The sequence below is a fragment of the Anabrus simplex genome, chromosome X, assembly GCF_040414725.1.
Source record: "Anabrus simplex isolate iqAnaSimp1 chromosome X, ASM4041472v1, whole genome shotgun sequence".
Classification (NCBI taxonomy): domain Eukaryota; kingdom Metazoa; phylum Arthropoda; class Insecta; order Orthoptera; family Tettigoniidae; genus Anabrus; species Anabrus simplex.
Window position 1 is genome coordinate 189,887,325 of NC_090279.1, and position 23,640 is coordinate 189,910,964.

A 23,640-nucleotide genomic window follows, 5' to 3' on the forward strand; every position below is an offset into this window, starting at 1 on the left:
CCATATTTGCCCCTACCCGGCTACAGCTGGATAAAGGGAAATGATGATGATGATGATGATGAATAAACGCGACAAAAATTCTTTTAAAACAATTCTGAGATATCTTAACAAATAGTGATTCTGTTTTCACAAATTACAGTGGATTAAAGTGATAAGCAAAATTTACTTATTTTGCAATAGGTGTGAAACTGCAACAAAATTCATGGAAAATAAAGAGCTTGAAATTGTAATTACCTGTGTGAAGAGAAATGGAAGATAGAACAAGGATTTCTCAATTCAACAGAATTACTTGTAAGTTTTCATATTCTAGGAATTCCCTTAATAGTATGGCCATATAGGGTGAAAGGGTAATTTATTATGCAATTTTGATTAGGGCTATATTATGGTCCTAATCAAAATTACATAAGGAATAATGGATGAATGATTATCAATATTGTTCACAAATAATTCACAAATTGCATGAACAAGACTTTTTATGAATAATTTTAGAAAATTATTACAGTGAATTCAAGCAATGGATCAATGCAAAAAAACTGTTTCCTGTTTGCAAAAATCGAACATAAATGATTGTGAAAAAATTATGCCTCTAGATATACTGTATTACCTGTAAAACAGTCAATATTTTAGAGGTTTTTTTTTTACTTACTTTATATGGCAATATCTCTCTATAAATTTAAGAGCCTTTAATTAATTATTTTCAGCGATTCTTCAGGTCATCAATATCTGCCCCCTAGTTATGATATTCATAAAATTTGGATGATAATATAATGATGGACGTAATATTATCAGTATTGGTAATTGCTAATATAGTAAGTACAGCAATTACCATGCATAATTTACCAGCAAAGTTTAACAAACCAACAAGCAATGACCTTCAGAAAAACTGTAATCTTTTTCAGCCTGTTATTGGGAAGTCCACTCAAGCAGGCTAGGTGGAGAGGGGAGCTAAAAGAGTGGGGAGGCAGGTTAGGTGGAGGAAACAGTTCTTCATATAAAAGGGAGCATTGAGGCAGATTGTTTAGTCTCCACGATGGAACTGTTCAACAAGTGCTGTGTAGCTCTGGTGCTTCTGTTCCTAGCAGCAGACAGCTGCTCAGGGGTAAGTCAAGGACATACAGCCCAAAGGCGGCTTGGATCGTTATCCGATCCACCATCAGTTGTCACGGGTAGTCTGCGCGTCACTTAGAAGGTGTACCAGAGAAATGAGAAGTGAGGTGATTTCCTGTTGCTTTCCTCGCTAAAACAGAAGGTGCTGTTACATATCAGTGTACTGAACCCACTGGAGAACATATTTTAGGTTCATTCATTGAAACTTGTAATTCTGGTCCGGGTTATTTTTTTCTTTTTGGCGTGATTTATGAAGCCATCTCTTTCCAGTTTTGACTCGGTTAATTTATAACTGTTAGGTTCTTCAGTATTCCAAAACTAAATTTGAATAAATATGTTTATAAACTATCTGAAAGAGGAAACATATGGTAACAGAATTAAACCTGAAAAAAATAAATTATTAAAATAGGATGATATGTTTTGTTCTTGGAAAACATGTATAAACATCTACACTCAACCCTCGATTTACCATAATCGGATCAACCGTGTTGCGGCTTATCGAAAACACTAACAATGCACGAGGGTTAGGAGTTACAGTAATACAAGCACAACAAACAGTTACGCATGGGGCTGTCTTGGCAAATGTCAAGCCATTTCTGGAGTACATCGAGGGCCAGGATGATGTTCTCATAACCGAAAAACTTGTTTTAAGCAAAATAAAGAAAAAGTGTTTCTCGGCACAAAAGAGAAAACCATGACTGATTATTTCTGGAAACAGTAAAGTTAGGTAGTCTGAATATTTTTCATTTACTTATTAGTTTCAACAAAAAATGCTCTTTATTTTTCCATTTATTAATTATACTAGTGCTCCTTTTACTGCAACATATTGTGTAAGTTATTAAAAAACAATACAGTAGTATCATTTATTATCATTTTAACTGTACTTTCAGTATGAATGTTCTATCTTTAAATTTTGTGTGTGTTAACCACGATTTTACTTATCCGGGAAGCCTTAACCCTACATTATCCTGGTTAATTGAGAGTTGAGTGTATATACCGTTGCCTACGTTATAATACAAGGCCTGGAAATAGAGCCTGTAAAACGCTATCGAAGTGGTCACACTGAAGTTCAATGCCGGGCCGCTAGGTTCGCTTTCTTGCCCCCTGTCTACCAGGTTCGCGCCTTAAGAGAGTTTATTAACTGAGTTGGTTGTGAATGTATTATGTATTCGTCTGATGTTAAACATTCGCAGTTCCAGTCATGGCTTATTCACGAGAAATTAAAGGTAGTGGAATTTTGTTTCACAAGTTTCCAGTGAATGTTCAATGTTCGAAACATTATGCAGAGGAAGTATTACTCATGAGATACGACTTCAAGCTGATGAAATTAGGCCCCTGTTCCTAAGTTTTACGTTACGTCATAAGAATGTGGCGATCCCAAAATTTGTCACTGGACTTTTTTGGAAACAATGCTACCATGACCGGCGATCATTTGAGAGGCTTCTTCAAACTCAGAAATCTTAAATTAGGATACCAACCAGAAAAATAATTTGCCCAACAAATTTGGAGTAAATGAATGTAGTAAGAGCTAAACATATTGTATTTTCCCCTGAAACAATCTCTGGTTTGAAAAGTGTGGAGGTGGTTTGTCCCGAGAACATTAAATACAGTTTAAAATAAACCATTTGTTTTATGAAGCATTTTATGAAATTGTTCTATGCGCGTGACGTCTGCAACACCTCACATGGGACATATTCCAGGAATGAGAACAAACGAGCATCTTTTAGTACTGAAGATGAATGCCTCAGTTAGTTAATTAATGAATTCCTGTCATATATAAAGAAAATTCAAATGCATTCAGAGAAAGTAAAAAAAGATTCATGAGGGAAATGTATCAGGCAGAGATCTTGACTGCCCAATCCACTGTGGCCTGCGTAAAATACCTTATAAGTATACATTTGCATTATGCACTGAAGAGGAACCTGACAAGCGATGACATCAAGCTCTTCTTCAGCTACCTAAGATGCCAAGCGGAATACCATGACATTATGGTTCGTGTGGCAAAAGAACAAACAGACTGTAAAGGCTGTTTAGAACATATCTCTTCTCCAGCTACTCAAAGTCCAACGTTGTGTCTTATTCATTTTCAAGATAGAGGAGCCGTCAGATACCAAAAATCATCGTCTGTGGCACTTCTGCAGTGAACGACGGAATTTGTCACGTCCGCTACGCAGTACTTGCCCCGAAGAGAGTTACTAAAAGGTGTACGGTTTTTCTTTTCAAAAGACATGTTCAACAGTGAAATTAAGTGTAGAAAGTGTGAAGACGACAAACCACCTCTTTTTCTACTCTGAAAATTTCTGAGACCTCTATGTGACAACATTGCTTCGAGCCACTCAAGTAGAAGAGAGAAAGTTTTGAAACTTGATAAGAAGCCCCTCAAAAGGAAAGTTTTTAAACTTCAATGACATATCCAAGCCAATGCAGCACCGCTCTATAAATAAAGTACTTTTAATACTTGCAAAAACATTCAGTTCTTTTTATTTAGGATATAATTTACTTATTGACATATATGGACATGCGAATAACAGGGGGCAATGACGCGATCCTAGCGGCTGAATGGTGAACTAGGATGTCACCCGTTTCCATGAGTGCATTTCAAGGCCTTGTATTATAGCGTAGGCAACGGTATATACATACAACGGTAATGTGTATGTTTCACAAAACTCAAGCTCTTAAACCAGATGGCGTTAAAAGTTGTGGTTTGTACCAAAATCTTCGAAATCGCCTCAATAGTACAGGAAAAAATCTTGCAGTTCTTAAAAAGTCAACGGAAATATATTCATTTTCCATAATTCATTTACTTACAAAGCCACATCAAGATTTGGATAGACCTTGGATAGATTGCTGCTAGGCGACAGCAACTTACTCTGTATCATGATAGTCCGGTAAGAAATGCTGTATATAGGAGGAAGGGAACATGCCGCCATGTTTTATGAAATACCTTTCTTGCTAGGAGGTTCATGTAACTAAGCAATTCATTGCCTGGTATTTGGAAATAGCAGTCCAACATGCTGTATTCGAGATGTACTTTCATGTAACTAGGCAACTCATTGCCAAGGAATCTGTTCATTTTCGCACCAGATGGAAAAACAAAGAATATCATGTATCCACTCGTGTTGCAATGAACAACATGCTAATAAACTGCCATTTATGTAAGCATATAGAAATAGTTTATCAAATTAATAGACATAGGAATCTAAAAAATAGAACATATTTACAGTAATTATTCATTTTGTAAGTGAAATTATAAGTAAATATAATAAGAAATATATAAATAACAAAACAACCAAAAATAATGAAGAAAAATGTTAATAAAAATTGTATAAAGTAGAATTAATTTAAAAAACCTCTTTTATTTATTGAGGCATAGCAGCACACATTGGGTATTAGCTAGTTTATATTTATTTCTATTTAAATCCTTAAAAACCTGAAATTTAGAACTTATCTTCTCTACACTTGCAGAGTAAAACACGTCATTCGATTTTAATGAAGTTGTTTCTTTTTTTACATATAATTCTGTTACCATATGTTTTCTTATTCAGATACTTTATAAATTTATTTATTCAAAATTACTTTTGGCAGACTGAAGCACCTAAAAGTTATAAATTAGTGGTTTAACGTTGTACAAATGCATTGATTGTTAACCCACGCCCCGAAGCTGAGAGCCCCTGGGGCCCCTTTTAGTTGCTTCTTACATCAGGCAGGAGGTACATTGGGAGTTGTTCTATCACCCCACCCCCACCCCCGCATAGAGGGATCAGCTGCCATGGTGGTGCCCTCTTGCACTAGCCTGTAGTACAGGATAAAACATCCGTGATGAAGGAAAAGGGGAAACCCCCTAATTAACTTTACAAGGATCTTGCTGCGAACTTCTCTACTATATGCTCAACAGACTACATTTTCTTTTCCCAAGTATGGCCATAATTCTATGAAATGCAGAGTAATTTCTTAATGAACACAACTTCTTTAAAATCTTCTGCGAGTGGTTCCTGACATTACTGTTTATTTTTGTAGGATCTATTTAACCTTGCGAAACACGTTGGCGAAGTAAGAGACCACTTTTTTGGAAATGGTCACCACTGGGATGATGAACCAGATAACAGTCCGAATGATGATTATGACTACGATGACGCTGACAATTATGACAATGGTCACCGTTGGGATGAACGCCCAGATTATTATCGGAATGATGATGATCATAGTCGTGCTGGAAATTATGACGATGTGGAAGAAGATGATTTCCGTGGTGGTGAAAACGTGAGTGTAATCTGTGATTACTCGTTGGACTAGTTGAAAAATACCTCTCTGTTTCAAGATCATTTATGGAAAAGTAAATGCCAAGTGTCATTTTGGCACATTTTCCCTCAATCTCGTATTACGTGACTCACAGTGCGTTCCTACCAACCCCATGGTTTAGAGTTAGCAAGCTTGCCTCTTACCTGGAGGCCTAGGTTAAATTTCAACCCAGACTGGGGATTTTTACCTAGATCAGACAGCTAGTCTAAAGTCCACTCGGCTTATTAGAGAACTATAGAGGAACTATCTGATGATGTTATAGCAGCTCTGGTTTAGAAAGTCAAGAGGATGCTTTGCGCTCCATGTCACTTCCTAATCTGCAGACATTCGACCTGAGCAGCAGTTGCTTGATAGGCCAAGGCTCAGCGGGGCTGTAGCACCATAGGGTTGTTGAGCTCTTCCGCCATGCTGAGTTGGGCGTTTTATATATATTTATTCAGAGAATAAACACTTTCCCCATAAGGAGGTTGCCCATGTGGACAAAGTATACAAAATGCATTTATGACTATATAAATGATTTCTCAGTATGGATAACAAAGCTTTCAAGGATTTGAGGACCACATTCTTCGTTAACAACTCTGATAGTATGAATCTTGAGCAGAATTCTTCAGAGAACTTAGGAATTGTTCCTCTTACACTGATCATGAGACCTATAACCTCATTATTATCCAGTCCATATTAACATTGGTAGAAGGGGATGGTTGGTTCATACATTCTTTTCTTTTCCTCATGTACTTCACTGGGCTGCTTAACGTGCAATTCAAACCAAACCGTAGGATCAATAATATATCCATTGTTGTTATTTTTGAAGGGTATCATATCAATCCTACGGGTACCACCGTTCTCCGACAATCCATGGACCTCTTTGTGCACTGTGTAACCAGCATTTCGCAATGACTGAGCAATGGAGCTTCGTATGGCATGGTGTCTACTAAGTCGCAGGGTTTCGCTGTAGGAACAGTATCCCAGGACCTGAGAAAGGGTTTCTATCTCGTTGTAGTAATGCCGATAACGGTTATTGTCCTGGGACCTGCTTGGTATGGCTCAAACAGCTACGACGTTAGTGGTCATCTTTAGAGCATCACGCCAGTGTATTATCCAACTGTTCGCTGAAGGGTTTTCTTTAAATAACATAACACCTTTTCCCTTTTGAAGAAGCTGATACCATTTTTGGAATTTAATAAGCTGATGCAGGGTGAAATATGCAGGTTTTGTATGAATTTGTTACTCTCCTCAGAGAGATGTCTACTTCCCAAAATGTAAGGGTAACAAGGGCACTAATCTGTTGCAGGACAGCTTCCCAATGTGATCGGAAAAGTCCTAGACCTTTGAACTTCCAGTGTGTATATATCATACCATCAGGTGTGTCGACAAGAAGCTGGAGGATTTCTTTCAGCATGTATTTTATCATTTCGTTGCTGTCTTTCGGAAACTTCAGAGAAAGACAGTTTATTGCAACAGTCTGAAATGCTCTCCAAGGTTTTCTGTTGTTTGACAAATTCCCAACTCTGTCCTCTGCTCTCCACATCTTCCCTCACTAGGTCTGTCCATCTTTTTTTTTTTCTTGGTCTTCCAACTAGCCTCCTGCCTGTTAGTCTTCTTTTCATATAAGCATGTCGTATTCTTATGCTATTTCTTCTTTTATCATGCCGCAAACAGGTCTGGATGACTGTAGTGTTTCTTTCCTCCGCAGGTTTAGTCAGATCTCTTTGTTTTTTTTATAAAAGCGAATGAATTATCCTCCGGCCACGAAGTATACCGGTACATACTCAAACAACTACCATCTTAATTGTTCCATATTGAAGAACCAACAGTAGTAATACATATTGACAGTTATGTTTAGCCATACCAAAGGAATATTTCAGCTCTGATTTCCTCACCAGTGCATAAGTTTTTATCCTCTTTTTAGATGCTAATTAGGCAAGAATTTGAAAAGATGTTCTAAACCTGTCTGGATGTTTAATTTTTAATTTAATCTATCTTTGTACTTTTTTTTTTCAAAGCACCAAAGGAACTGGTTAGTTTTTATCCTTTTTAGATGCAAAACAGCAATTCTTTCTTCTTTCATTTCACCCTCTTTGGGGTACGTTGACTCAATCAACTGAATCAATAATTTCTCTGTGTGTTGTACTTTTCTTGGTGTCTAGTATTTCTTCATTCTTTCTGATCTTCATTTCCTCTCATGGTGACCCCATGGCAATATGTTCCAATATCAACCTACATTCAGAAATGGACTGTGAGTACATAACCATTACATTGTGAATTAGTACACAATATTATACCACAATAGCAAAGGACTGAAAATGCTTTGTGATTAGGATACCTTACTTCTATTGGTGAAAAATATCTAATTCCCTCCATGAGAATTTAGAATTCTCCATTCGGAATTGCTAGGCAGGCAATAATTCCATTGTGGAGATTTATCTCCCATATGCAGTTATCAGACTGTGCCTCTTAAAAGGGCTTCTGATAAGTTCACCTGCATACACCACAGCTTCAGTGGGTAGGGTCTGATACATCTCACTCTGATGAGTCTAGTGTCAGACCTAAGATAAAACGCTGGTTATTAGAGCAAACGCCTGAAAAGCCTTACATCTGATATGTTTTTGACATTACGTGGTAAATCTGTACGGTCTCTCAACCACTGCCAAGTGCTTGTCCATATGTGAATACCATCTTGGCTAGTTCCTGATAAGGATACCAGACCACTGTACCTCCAAAAATAACAAAACCCCACGGCATCCCTATTGTGGATGTGGGAATATGCCACAAACTACTGTATCTAACATGTGGTAATGGAATGTCCATTATGTAAATTCAGTGGGACCATAGAGGAGATACACAAAGCCACCAACAAAGCTGTCAACAAGATATCCTCACAGGATGTGCAGCTCTGAAGATTTGTTGACTGTAGTTTTTGTGTATAAGGTATATTTGGAACACTTTGTCTGAGGTCTTACCAGAGACTAGTAAGCCCTCTCCTTCACATCCTTATTACAACCCCTAAATACCTACATAACCATATGAAGAGATCTGTAACCTTTCTTTACAGTATCGTTAATGTGATTACCTCAATGACGATCATTCCTTATAATAACACCTAGGAACTTACAGTGATCCCCATGAGGTACTGACACCCTATCAACACAGTAATTAAAAGTGAGAGGACTTTTCCTCTTTGGTGAAACTTAAAACCTGACTTTCCATCCCATTTACCATCATACCATTATCTGCTGCCCATCTCACAATATTGTCTAAGTCTTTTTGTAGACACTCTCAAGCCTGTAACTTACTTACTATTCGATATCAGTCACTACTGATCTGCATTTAGAGCAGTCGCCCAAGTGGCAGATTTCCTATCTGTTGTTTTCCTAGCCTTTTGTTGAATGATTTCAAAGAAATTGGATTGAACATCTTCCTTTGGTAAATTATTCCAATCCCTAACTCCCCTTCCTATAAACGAATATTTGCCACAATTTGTCCTCTTGAATTCCAACTTTATCTTCATATTGTGATCTTTCCTACTTTTAAAGATACCACTCAGACTTATTTGTCTACTAATGTCTGTCTTGCTCGTCTAGGACATTTAAAACAGCCTACTGTAAATTCCTCCCGAGTACATACAGTTGACTCGAATGAATGTAGAAATGAATGACGTGTGAATGAAACCAAAAATTACGTACTAGATTTCAGTATCTTAGGCTAACCCATTTATGTTCTCACTCCTCTCATTTAAGGCTATGTACTGTTCCTAGAAATAGATTACTAGTAGCATCAATTTTAGTATACTCAGATTGTAACATAGCAATATTCAGTTAATTTATTTTAGCCTTATATTTGAATTTTTCCTTTAAGCTAGTTACTAGATATATTCTTTAGGTATTAAGTTGATATCTTTTTCTTATTATCCACTCTCTATTTATCCTATAATTTTTCATCAATAGTAATCTTAAGAGTATTATTGTTATTCCTTATCTGACTTACTTATCTCAATAACTGTAATTGATTACAATGATATTTTAAATTAATGCTGTAAAAATAAAAAATTGTATGTGGCTAACTGTAAGAGACGGCCAAGAGCTCTAACTTCCCCACTTAATAAAGACACAAATAAATAAATTCCATGCCATCTCTCCACTGACAGATCGGAACATACCACTTATTCAATACATAAAATTCTTTACGATTAGGATTTAATCCTTGTTACAAATTCTGTCTTTGGGACACGTTTCACCTGTTTTTCAGGCATCATCAGCTATCATAGTGCCTCAAGGTTAGATCATTATATGTCATTTGTAATTTATAAATTGCAGTCTTAAAACTAATTTAAAAGTTTTCATTTTGTACTTAAAGACAGTTATATTATACAATATATTAGGCAAACAGTGTGAGTGTGAAATTAACAAATTCTGAGCACTTTAAACAAAATTATTACAATAATTCTTTTTGGCAATATATCGAAAATCTTTTAAATAGAATGTCTAAACATCAAAGACGCTGTTCCAACTTGGAGATACTTGGATAAAAGACTATTTTACCATGGAACACATTAAAGCTTCTATTGAGAAAATCTGGTTAAAAGCCTCCTGTTCTAATGAGAGTATATAATCGTAGAGGTCATTAAAGTTGTTTTCATCGCTAACAAATGCGTACTTTTATATATATTATATATTTAAGTGTTTGTAGCTGAAATCCATGAGAGATTTCTTTGATTATAATTAATTAACATTAATCATTGTCATAATTATTATGTCATCAGTGTTATTATTTTCTCATCAAAGTCATAGAAATATAAGGTAATTGATAGTAAGGCTGGTTGGCACCCTTGATTTTAAAGCTGAATAAGTCAGATAGTGCATTGGTCAAAAGCCGACATTCAAATTTTAATGTTAGATGTCGAATAAGTGTAGCAATCAGATGCCGATGCGTGTTGTTAGGATGTCTGGAAGTGCTCACTGCAGCAGAACGACTGATTGCTGCCGCGCTTCTGCTGAAGTGGGTGTATAAATAAATACTTGTAATTTTAACATTGTATATTGAATTTCAATACGGGTTCATAATGAAAATGACTACTTGCAACATACCACTTAGTCGAGCAGCTCATCTTCTTTCTCCCAAGTCTTCCCAGCCCAAACTTGGCAACATTTTCATAACGCTACTCTTTTGTTGGAAATCACCCAGAACAAATCAAGTTGCTTTTCTTTGGATTTTTTCCAGTTCTTGAATCAAGAAATCCTGGTGAGGGTCCCATACACTGGAACCATAGTCTAGTTGGGGTCTTACCAGAGACTTATATGCCCTCTCCTTTACATCCTTACTACAACCCCTAAACACCCTCATAACCATGTGCATAGATCTGTACCCTTTATTTACAATCCCATTTATGTCATTACCCCAATGAAGATCTTTCCTTATATTAACACCTAAGTGCTTACAGTGATCCCCATAAGGAACTTTCACCCCACGAATGCAGTAATTAAAACTGAGAGGACTTTTCCTATTTGTGAAACTCACAACCTGACTTTTAACCCCATTTGGTCACCATACCATTGCCTGCTGTCCATAAACATCATCAATACTAGGTAGATAGATAGATAGGTAGACACATAGAAGTCTTTATTGGTCTAGTAATACTACTGCAATTACAAAAAACTAACCTGTCATAAACAATAGTTAGCAGTTAACAAGTAATATTATTAGTGACATTTTATTTACTAAGTAATTAACTATGGTCATTACTTCTGTCACCTTCTCTGTAAGTGATTTTGTGAATGATATGTTTGAATTTTATTACCTCAAGCACTTCTCTTCATAACTTTAAGGTACCATATAGCGTTGCTTACAACTAAATGGCTGTATTTGCTCTTATCTGCTCTACAGTATGTAGGTGGGTGTTATCTCCAGTAATTACTCTCCAGCCCATGACATTGCCCCTATCTTATCACTTGAACCTTCTTCCTTCTACTTGGTCTGTAAGGACAATGTAGAACAGACAATAAGATGTCTTTTGAAGCAGCTAATAACACAGAAAATGGCCTTGGTCTAAAATTTTACAAAGACAAACACAGCAAAAGATGTTATCTGACCTCCAACTGATATGACACAACTAATCATCCGTTTCTTAACTTGAAAACTGTTTGACCAACCCTTGTCCCATTTCTCTACGGTATCAGGTATGAGATGAGATGAATCTGTTGTAGCGGGTTTTTATGATTGGATACCCTTCCCAACGTGAACCTCATCAGAGGAGTTGATGAGATGAAATGAATGACATGATATATGATAGTAGGAAGGGAAAGGGTGAAACCTGGTGCCAGCACTACTCCTGTCGAATAGCACTGCTAAAGGCTTAACGTCTCCAACTGACGGATGATTCACCGTCAACAGCGTCGTATGCCCTCATTCTATATGAGCACTGCAGAGAGGTTTGAAATTTAACCCAGACTTTTGGCGTACAATCTAGTGATTAGAAATTCTATACCACCACCTCCACTACCCTGCTGGCCAACATTCTGATTAAATTTTTTTCAACCAACGAAACTTGAACTGGCTAACCATGGTGTCAGACTGTTTAGACTTCGACACCTTAATGTTCATAACCACCAGCAGAAAGTTATGGGCAGTAATCGGGAGATTGTGGGTTCGAGCCCCACTGTCGGCAGCCCTGAAGATGGTTTTCTGTGGTTTCCCATTTTCACACCAGGCAAAGGCAAATGCTGGGGCTGTACCTTAATTAAGGCCACGGTCGCTTCCTTCCACTTCCTAGGCCTTTCCTATCCCATCGTCGCCGTAAGACATATCTGTGTCAGTGCGACGTAAAGCAAATAGCAAAACAAAATAAAGTTATGGGCTGATGACCTTAGATGTTAGGCCCCTTTAAACAACAAGCATCATCATCATCATCAGTAGCAGAAAGTTATTTAGTTGAAAATTTTATTTAAAAGTACATTGTTTGGAGTGGATACAAGGTCTGGTAAAGAGAAAAATGTAATCATCATCATCATCCATTTCCCTCGTCTAGCTCCCGCCAAGTTGAGATGTTTATGGCAGCTTTCCATCATTTCCTATCCAACCACCATTTTTCTCCTTAACTGTGTTCCACTTGAGGTTTCTTCTACTTATGCTATTTGTAATCATTTTCAACCACCTTAGTCTGAGTCTCTCTCTTGCCCACCCTCTGGGCCTCCATCATCCACTTTGGCATCCTTCCCTGTTCAATCCTCTTAACATGTCCAAGCCATCTAAGTTTATCCCTCTCGACTCCGATGATAAGCTTTTCCACTTCAATTTTCTTCCTGATGTCCTCATTTCTTACTCTGTCCTTTCTTGTTTTTCCTATCACCTTAAAAGCTTCCATTCACTTATCTGGATTTTATTCTACTGTATTTTAGTCAATGTCCAGGTCTCTGCTGCATATGTCAGTATTGGGCAGTAGAACCTCATGTCTTTACACTTCCTTCCTCCACACTAGGTTTCTCACATTCTGGTACAATGCATTTCCCTGTTGAATCCTTTTACTTTTCCATGGTTTCCCATTTTCACACCAGGCAAATGCTGGGGCTGTACCTTAATTAAGGCCATGGCCGCTTCATTCCCACTCCTAGCCCTTCCCTGTCCCATCGTCGCCATAAGACCTATCTGTGTCGGTGCGATGTAAAGCAACTATCAAAAAAAACCCAAAAAAAATCCTTTTACTGTCCAGCCATGCATCCTGCATCAGTTTGCTTCCCAAGTACTTGAAGCTCTCTACAATTTCAAGTTTTGTCCCTTTATTTTTATAATTCCTTTCTCTTCCCTTTCTCCTCTTGTCAACACCACTGTCTTACTCTTTTCCACTCTGATTTTCATCCCATAATTTTCAATAATCTCACTCAACATGTTGAGTTGCCCTTGTACTTCCTTTCTATTTGTTCCCTACACCATAATACCATCAAATTCTTAATAATTTATTGTTCATACTTAATATTGTTGTTTATACCAATTGTTATCTTTTATACATATTTAAACATTATTATTATTATTATTATTATTATTATTATTATTATTATTATTATTATTATTATTATTAGTGTAAAATGGCCCTCCATAGGCTGTATTTAATAATTAAATAAATAAATAAATAAATAAATAAATAAATAAATAAGTAAATAAATAAATAAATAAATAAATAAATAAATAAATAAATAAATAAATAAATAAATAAATAAATAAATAAATAAATAAATAAATAAATAAATAAATAAATAAATCTGGGGATCTTCAGCAAACTGTCACTATATTCTACCTTTACTCTTTCACTATTTCATCCTTAACCATCACGAATAGTACTGGTGACAGCACACTTCCTTGTTATAGTCCAGTTTCATTCCAAAATCACTTTATGTTCCCCACATTTGTCTCGACATTGTTGCCACAATTCTTGTACATTGCTTGCAGATATTCTACCATTTGTTTTCCAAATCTTTTGTGCCATATTACTTTCCATACCTTTGTTCTGGGTACACTATCATAAGCCTTTTCTAAATCAAGGAATGCCATTACCATATCTCTTCTGTATTCCCAAAGTTTTTACATTAACTGCCAAATACTGAACATAGGATCTAGTGTTGATCTATTTTGAAAGCCATATTGCTCTTCTTGTAATTATCCTTCCTCCTTTCTTCTCATTCCCTTTTCTTGCACCCTTTCAAATATTTTTGCTACCTGAGATGCCTCAATAATTATCACATATATTCTTGACCGCCTTCTTAAATATAGGTATTATTACTCCTTTACTCTAGTCATTTGGTAATGATTTTAATTTCCAAATACATCTAAATATCTTATGCAGCCACTGTAGACCAACGGGTCCTGCTGCTATCATCACTTACACACACAATTCATCCAGTACCACTGCTTTTCTGACGTCTATTCGTTTGACAGCAGTTTCCACCTCGTCCATTGTGTTTTCACTCTCAGATTCTGTCTCCTCCTCTCTACCTCTATCATCTATCTATACCGCCTTCTCACATTCAGGAGTTCATCAAAGTAATCCTTCAATCTTCTCCTTATCTCCTCTGGTTGTGTTATTATTTTTCCTTTTTTCCCCTATTCAGCTGTTTTGTGTAAACTCTTTCTTTCCTCCTCCTTCTTACAATCCAAATAGCATCCTTTTACTACTATATATATATATATATATATATATCCTCTTCCAATTATGTAAATCCTTCCCAGATTTTCTTCGCACTTGAATCTTCTTCTTATTTCCTGTGACTTTCTTCCATTTTATCACTATACCATAATTGCCAAGCCTTCTTATTTTTCACAGCTTCCTTTACCCTCTCATTCCACCATGGGGTCTCTTTCACTCTTTCAGCTATTCTGCCACAAACACTCTCTGCACCCAGGAGGTAATTGAGATTTTGGCATGAGTGTAATGCATTTTCTATGATCTTTCTGTGGTTCAAAATACTGTCTACTGTGCAAAATAATAAGTGAGCTAGCCAGTTTGTTTGGCCTGGAAAGATTTGGGAGAAAGGAGACGAGCTGCTCGATTAAGTGGTATGTTCCAAGCTGTCAGTGGAGAGATGGCGTGGGAGGACATCAGTAGATGAATAAGTTTGAGTGGTGTCTTTAAAAGTACAAAAGATCACAATATGAAGATGAAGTTGGAATTCAAGAGGACAAATTGGGGCAAATATTCGTTTATAGGAAGGGGAGTTAGGGATTGGAATAACTTACCAAGGGAAATGTTCAATAATTTTCCAATTTCTTTGCAATCATTTAAGAAAAGGCTAGGAAAACAACATATAGGGAATCTGCCACCTGGGTGACTGCCCTGAATGCAGATCAGTAGTGATTGATGAAAGGCACCAACTCCGGTATAGTTCCAGAACAAATTTTATGAGAAGTGGATGTTAAAAATTTGAAACATGTTTGTATTAATTAATTAAAGAAGTAGAAGAATAATATTTAATATTTAATATTTAATATTGAAAATCTTAAGAAAGTTTGAATTCCATCCAAAATTGATCAAATTGACAAAACTCACCTTAACCAACACAAAATTTAAAGTTCAGAAGAGAATTTTCTGAGCCCATTCCTCATAAAAGCAGGAAGAATGCCTGCCACCACTGCTATTTAACAGTGTCTTGGAATATCTAATGAGAGAATAGAAAAAATATAATCCAAATAAATATCATAATTGGAAGATCCAAACACAACGTAAGTTTAAACAACCTGGGATTTTCTCGTGACCATGCTCTCCTGCCCAACAATGTTCAGGAAGCCCAACAACAATATAGTACAGGAAACTGGCCTCAGAATAAATCATGTTAACTGATCCACTACTTGTAAATAAAATCACAATAGAAGAACAAGAACTCAAAATCATTGACAAATTTAAATATTTAGAAGAAATAATAACATACGATCTCAATGAAAAGCAGACATGACATAATAGAATACATAAAATAGAATAAATAGAATAAATAAAGAGAATAAATAAACTGACCAGAGAACAATATATCACCAAGAACACAAACAATAAAAAATAACTCTCTGAGCCACAAAAAAACACACTATAAAACAGTTACAAAACCACAAATAACATACACAAGTGAAACGATTTTCAAAACAACTAACACTGCAGAAATAGACAGAATACTCAAGATTGAAAGAAGAGTAATCATAATGTGCATAAACAAAAACTACCATCAAAATGGACACTGGAGACCAGCTTGTAATGAAACAGTCTACAAGGAAATAGAACCAGTAGTGAGCACAATCAGGAAGAAACGACTTTCATTCTTTGTACAACTACTCAGGACACCCAGAAACAGGATCATCATGAAAATTATTGAAAAATATATGGAACAGTAAGAACTACATTAGATGGATCACAGAAAACAAGGAAGATATGAGGGAACTAAATATTACAATAGAAGATTTAAAAAAACAGACAAAATCAAGAAACTCACAAACAAACAAACCAGACGGCAAACCAAGCTCAACAGATGAATAATGGAATGGGTGATTTCAGACAAAGAAAGAAAGAAAGTTAAGATCCGAGAGAATGAAGAAATATTGAGTGACAGGAAACTGAAAAATCCTTTTTATAAAATTGACCAATGCGGTCTGATGAAGGCCAAAAAATGTAAATAAATAAAGGAAGTTGAAGAAACTCATTCTTTTAAGTCTCCTGTAAAATTACATATTTGTTACATAATACCCATTACCTCTAGGACATAGATGTTAGTCTGGAGGCAAAAGATAATGTACTTTCTAAGCTATGTGATCTGAATATTTTTGGTGATAGAGATGCATGAATTGTGTTCAAATTATATTTTCTAATGGCAGAATGTTTTCCAATTACAGGAGGATCAACAATCACCCCCAAAGAGCATCAGCGACCCCAGGACTGTTCTCTACCTGATGGAGCGCCCTGTGGAACCACTGCTCGCTCCCAAGGGTGAAAGAGGAGAAGTCGTGTTTGACACACCTCGTGATAGCTGGGTGAGTAATATTTCTCTATGACTGGTTTTATAATCACTTAGTTATGTCTCTTAAAACAACAATCATCAATTAATTTCTCAGAATTCATATTTCACCATGTACGACCATGGACGAGGCAAAAGTTACTCACCTCTCCACTCTATAGGGATTTCTTGTCATTTAATATGGACTTTCTGTTCCTTCTCTCCCTGCCTTGGTGAGAAATAATTCTACTAGGGTGTAGTAATCTTAAAACTTACACTTCAACGACCACTGAATGATATTATACTATATTATTTTTGGGAATCTTAGGTCGTGTAGTAATTATTATTATTATTACACCATGAACCCATCCACACTATTAGATATCTTCATTTGTCCTCTTACCAACATCCTTGCCAAAAAGCATGGTGTGCTTAACACCCTTATCAGCAAAACAAGGTATGTGAGGAGGATAAATTAAAATGGTGAAGTTGAATTGCTAAAGAGGACATATCTGAACATAAAGTACTACATCCTAAGGCAAAAGACAGATTGTCACGTGATTCTCCTCCTTTGAGTGTGGCCTTCTTGCCATATGTACAATCTATCATGGATAGGATTGATAATATTTCCAGAAGGCATAATATCAAGACCATATTTAAGCCTAATATCATCCTATTGATTTAAACTGTGCTGTAATATGATGCCTTGTTCCTGTAGATCAGTTTATGTTGGCCAAACATGTAGAAAGTTAGCAATGAGTGTTAATGAACATTGCACTTACATCTTTTCCAGCCAGAGAACTCTGCTATGGCAGAACAGGCCATACATAATGACCATCAAATAATTTTTGGTGCAACATCTGTCATTTGTAAAGAGAAATGATCTACACCTAGAATCATTCACGAAGTGATAGAAATTACTAAAGACCTGATGGGGATGGCTATATACAGATTAGATCATGGCTACCTCCATTAATTAACTCTCCTTGACTCTGGAGGCCCTGGAATGAATTACATTTCTAAGAGGGTTTTACTATCTTGAGTCTAGTTGCAACTAACATCTTTGTTATTGCTCTGAAGATGATTCTGGGTGCAGGTTTGAAACACGTCAGCACACAACAGTAATTATTACACGGCCTAACATACCTAAAAAATGTCTACTAGGATATAACTTGAAGAGAAAGGCCTGGACAAATATGGGACATACCAGATGTAACAACTTATTATACAAGTGGGGACCCCGTACCTCTCCAACATGTGAGCAGACTGTAAAGGTCATAATCCAAGAATGTCCCTTAAGAAAGTATCAAAGATCTTTTGATGGCATTATTAATGCTACACCCTCTGTACTGGACTGGCTTTTGATCTCTAGACTTGAAAATAAGTTATAATCACCTCAGTAAAGGGCCCCACTCACTCTCTCTGGGGGATTCCTTTTCAGATAAAAAAAATGTTGGTTTCCACTAGGGAACCATAATTTGATTACAGCAAAATAAAAATAATTTCAGCGGAGAACTTCTTTACTTCATAGAGAATATTGTTGATCGCAACAGCAAATTCACTGCATTAGCTTTGTTTTGGGAAAAACAGATATTGAAGGACCTTAAAATTAGAGATGTGAACTGGCGTCGCATATATGAGCAGCATCTGCAGATGGCTAGGACAAACTGGAGAAGGCTCATACACAAGCGCACCCGGCTTGCTGGAGCGAAGAAATGATGATGATAATGATGATGAGCTTTGTTACACCTTGATTAATTTTACTTACTACATTTTTTTAAATTTACATTTTATGGCCTATATAGGCCACTCTAGTCAATTACGGAAGGTTGCCCCAGTTAAGTTTCAACTATTTTGACATACCTTTTGTCCCAGGCAATTCCTTTTCTCCAGACCCGGTTGTGCTTGATGTGATAACCGTGGGCACGGACTATTGCTCTACATCTCAATTTCCACTGTAGAAGACTTTAACGGAGTATAGGAAGAGGAATATTGTCCTATACCTCCTTGCACACTTTCCAAATACACTCAATAGTGGTGGGACATCTACAAGAAAGCCTTTTTTTCAGAAGACCAAAGGCACAGAAATCCATCAGTGAGGCATCCGGGGATTTGACTGGGATGTCACTAAATTGTACCACACGGACACCCGTCTTTGCTTCTTTTCTCTTCTAGTAGGCAACTGATGATGTGGCAGTATGACTAGATTCTTTATCCATGTGGCTCCCGATATTTGAAGCATCCTCACCGTACAGCCAAGTGATATCTTCATCGGAACAGGGGTCCATGACATTCTTCTGGAAGTAGGCAGCATTGAGCTTAACATTTATCAACACTCTGAGGATTCTGAGTTTACCCCGGGCACCATATTCTGCCACTACCATGAACCTCGTAGCAAACTTTTCTTTGTTTTCCTTGACAAAGTTTGAGTGCCCCTTTTGGCCTTTTGGGTGACAGTAAATTGCTCGCGGCTTCTTGGTGTCATCCAAATAAACCAAAGCTTCACCCAGGGTAACAACCAACTGCATTTACCTGCTGCTAGGTAGTTTTCATATAATTTTCTGGTATTAGTGAACCGTTCTTTAACGTGCCTTGCTTTCAAAGCATGTCCACATTCCTTATGCCACTTTACCAGGTTCAGATCTTCTTTAATTATATGGTAGACTGTACCTTTAGATGTACTTGTGTAGCTCGCAGAGTGTTTTTGAGTTGGTGATTTTCCTTCTGAACAGCAGCCTTTAACTTCTTAATGATGTCCGGAGTCATGGAGGGTCAAATTCTCTTTTGCAGCAGTTTTTTCAAAGTTCTTGTTTCTGGCGAGAAACCATTCTGATGTAATTTTATCACATTGCCTACAGAGGAATTACTAGTGTTGAGACCTTTCATTTTACACCGTTGTACAATCCTCGATAATGAGAAATTTGCATCGGAAAGGCCAGCAATGCACCGACATGGACAAGTCTTATGGTGATGATGGCATAGGAAGGGGCAAGGACTGGGAAGGAAGCGATGGTAGCCTTGATTAAGGTACAGCCCCAACATTTGCCTGGTGTGAAAATGAGTAACCATGGAAAACCATCTTCAGGGCTACTGACAGTAGAGTTCCAACCCACTATTACCTGAATGCAAGCTCACAGCTACATGACCCTAACCACACAACCAACTTGATTCTTCTTCTTCTTCTTCTTCTTCTTCTTCTTTAGGAATAGTTCACCTAAGAACATGTGGAAACAACATTTGTTGGCTTTTCTCTTCACCAAGTATTCTTTCATATGCAATTGGTGTATGTGTTTCCATTGCTCCGAGCTTGTATATTGAACAGCCTTCCTCTCCTCTTCTTTGAACCCCTGTGTTTATGTGAGTTTTCTGATTACATCTCAGTCGTGTAGATCTGGTGATTCCAATTCTTGAAAGTCTTTTTCTGTCTGCTTATATCAATTTCAATCAATCAATGAATGAATGAATGAATGAATCAATCAATCAATCAATCAATCAATCAATCAATCAATCAATCAATCAATCAATCAATCAATCAAACAATCAATCAATCAATCAATCAATCAATCAATCAATCAATCAATCAATCAATCAATCAATCAGTCACTACTGATCGGTATTTAGGGCAGTCGCCCAGGTGGCAAATTCCCTATTTGTTGTTATCCTAGCCTTTTCTTGATCACTAATACAATCTATTACTTCGGTTTCTCTATAGAGCTCATCTAGTTTTACCAGCACCATGTCCAGACCCTCTAGTTTTGGCTTAGCAGTGTTATTTTTTCAGGAATGTATAAATAATAATAATAATAATAATAATAATAATAATAATAATAATAATAATAATAATAATAATAATAATAATAATAATAATGGTTTTCCGTGGTTTCCCATTTTCACACCAGGCAAATGCTGGGGCTGTACCTTAATTAAGGCCACGGCCGCTTCCTTCCCACTCCTAGCCCTTCCTTGTCCCATCGTCGCCATAAGACCTATCTGTGTCGGTGCGACGTAAAGCAACTAGCAAAAAAAAAATTATTATTATGTCGGGCGTAAAGCTAACCACTCTACCCCATCACGTGCCGAGGTTAACAATGGTGGAAGCCTTTACCTTCCACTCCTCCAAGGGCCTTCATGGCCTGTACAAAGGTGAAAAATTATTATTATTATTATTATTATTATTATTATTATTATTATTATTATTATTATTATTATTATTATTATTATTGTTATTATCTATGTGAACAAATTATAATCAATGTGAACAACTATATTTTTTTACCTTGTCTTCTTTCTGTTTTTAGCCTGAAGATTACCAAAATATAGATTCAGACGACCTCAATAACAGATTTGGCCCTTCTAGTAGTGTATCAGCCATCACAGTTAAGGAGATCAAGCTGCCGGATCTGAATCTATCAAAGGAATTATCTCGGGATGAGATATTTTACACGTTCATTCCATATCATCGGAAGATGGCTTCAGAACTTATAAACGTATTCCTTGGTAAATTTCCTCTTCAAAAGTATTTTTTATTGAATTTTTAATGTTCTTTTTTTTAATTTGCACCCAGTATCTGATGTGGTTTTGATTTCCAGAAATGCCAACATATGAGGATTTTGTGACTGCAGCAGCTTTAGTTCGTGATGTTATAAATCCTGGAATGTGGACCTTTGCTATGCAGGTGGCTCTTACCAACCGCAACGATACACAGAACATTGACTGCCCTCCTCTCACCGCTTTAATGCCACAGAAATTTATAGAGCGTTCTGCCTTCAGTCAAGCAAGACAACAAGTTAGCCTGCTGAGGGAAGACGATCGAGTAAGTTGAGACAACAACTCCTACATACATCAAGAACAAAACAAATTAAAGGGACTGTCTGGAGATAAAAAACGATCTTTTGGTCATTTTAACAAAAAAAAAAATTATGGCTGAAATTGAAAGGATTGAGGTTCTTCTTTCTTGACAAGGGGTTATTCTGTTGAATTAAAATAATTTATCACTTTAATAATGCTTCTTTTGCCAGTCTGCACACACAGAAATGGGCTTTGCTTTGGTTTCATTTTCCCACCAATTAAATTTTACATATTATTCTTGTTTTTCTCCCATAATATTCTGTCAGATGTAACAAAATTTCTATGGTATATGTATCACAGCTATATTAAGAAATTAGATTGCAGAATTTTTTCAAGTAGTAGGGATCTTTAAATCCAAAATTTTAGAACATAAAATTTACACAAACTTTTTTTTTTGCTAGGGGCTTTACATCGCACCGACACAGATAGGTCTTATGGCGACGATGGGATAGGAAAGGCCTAGGAGTTGGAAGGAAGCAGCCGTGGCCTTAGTTAAGGTACAGCCCCAGCATTTGCCTGGTGTGAAAATGGGAAACCATGGAAAACCATTTTCAGGGCTGCCGATAGTGGGATTCGAACCTACTATCTCCCAGATGCAAGCTCACAGCCGCGCACCTCTACACAAACTTTAGTATAATATATCTTCATATATCAATTATGTACTGTACATAAAAATCAATACCCAGTGCTTTTTAAATAATTATTATCTTCCTAATTCCAAATTTTCATTAACATCTCAATTAAATTTCATGAAATAATCTAATTAAAAAAATCAAAAATATTTTTTTTTAACTTTTTTTTTGCAAATTCTATTAATTGTAGGCTATGTGAAATAAATGTTCGTGAAATCTCTACTTTTATTTAGGTGACATTCCCACAAAGTTTCATGAAAATCCATGCATTAGGTAAAAATATTTGTTTATCTCGAGACTGCCCCTTAAATTTATCTTTTCAGTAAGGGAAAGGAATAAACAATTACTATTAATTTCTGCTTTTGTTTCAGAACCGCATTTGACAATCTTTGCATTATTTTTAGCCTTCTGCCTTCATTCTCTCCCAGTATCTTTTCACCCTTTCTCCTACTTTCTTTTCTGTTTTTCTGTATACAACCTCATTTTTCTCACTAGTGTCTCCCCAGTCTCCTAGAAATTGTAGAACTGTTTCAGGAAAAGTCTAAATCAATTTCTCTCCATGATATCATCTTCTGTAATCCCCTCACTTATCAAAATTGTTTCAGCTGTCTTTCTCTTCCTGAAGAATTCAAAGACTCTATCTGTCAGTCTGTCATTGTCCATCCTCAACAAGTGTTCATAGAACTGTACCCTCATCAATTCAATCACTCCTGTTCTTTGATACAGTACTTTGTTAGATTTAAGTTCTCCTCTCCTCATTTTATACATTTGGGCCTGTAATTTACCAAGCATATTTCTTTCTCTCTTCCGAATATTTTCAAACCCACCTTTCCCAATCATATCCAATGTTTCTGCTGCACACAGGTATTATTATTATTATTATTATTATTATTATTATTATTATTATTATTATTATTATTATTATTATTATTATTATTATTATTATTATTATTATTATTATTATTATTCGAGCTCGATATTTGCATTAATTGCCCATGGGTGAGAGAATATTGTTTTCAAGTTATACCTGTTATCGCACTTGCATTACGACCAACGCCCATATACTCTTTGTTTGTGTATCTCTTTATGTGTTCCTATTCATGTTACTGCCAGCCCCACACTCTAGGAGTGGTGTGGCTTTATTTTACTCAGAGGCCCCAGGTTTGATTCTTGACCAGATCAGGGAGTTTTACTTGGATTTGAGGGTTGGTTCGATGTCCACTCAGCCTACATGTGAACAAGTGAGGAGCTATCTGATGGTGAGATAGCAGCCCCAATCCAGACAGCCAAGAACAAGA

General features: G+C 36.4%; 1 protein-coding gene across 2 annotated transcripts in view; it reads left to right on the plus strand.

Moving 5' to 3' along the window:
- The first annotated feature begins 979 nt into the window (after positions 1 to 979).
- Positions 980 to 23,640, plus strand: part of LOC136886297 (phenoloxidase 1) — a 39,865-nt gene continuing 17,204 nt past the window's right edge. The window contains exons 1-5 of one of the 2 annotated variants that reach the window (XM_068230663.1): positions 1,032 to 1,099; positions 5,125 to 5,367; positions 16,762 to 16,899; positions 21,161 to 21,359; positions 21,452 to 21,675. In XM_068230663.1, coding sequence (XP_068086764.1) covers positions 16,819 to 16,899; positions 21,161 to 21,359; positions 21,452 to 21,675 — 504 coding nt within the window. In that variant the 5' untranslated portion in view covers positions 1,032 to 1,099; positions 5,125 to 5,367; positions 16,762 to 16,818. Of the gene's footprint in view, positions 1,100 to 5,124; positions 5,368 to 16,761; positions 16,900 to 21,160; positions 21,360 to 21,451; positions 21,676 to 23,640 lie in introns of both variants that reach the window. The other variant, XM_067159025.2, reaches the window with a different exon arrangement.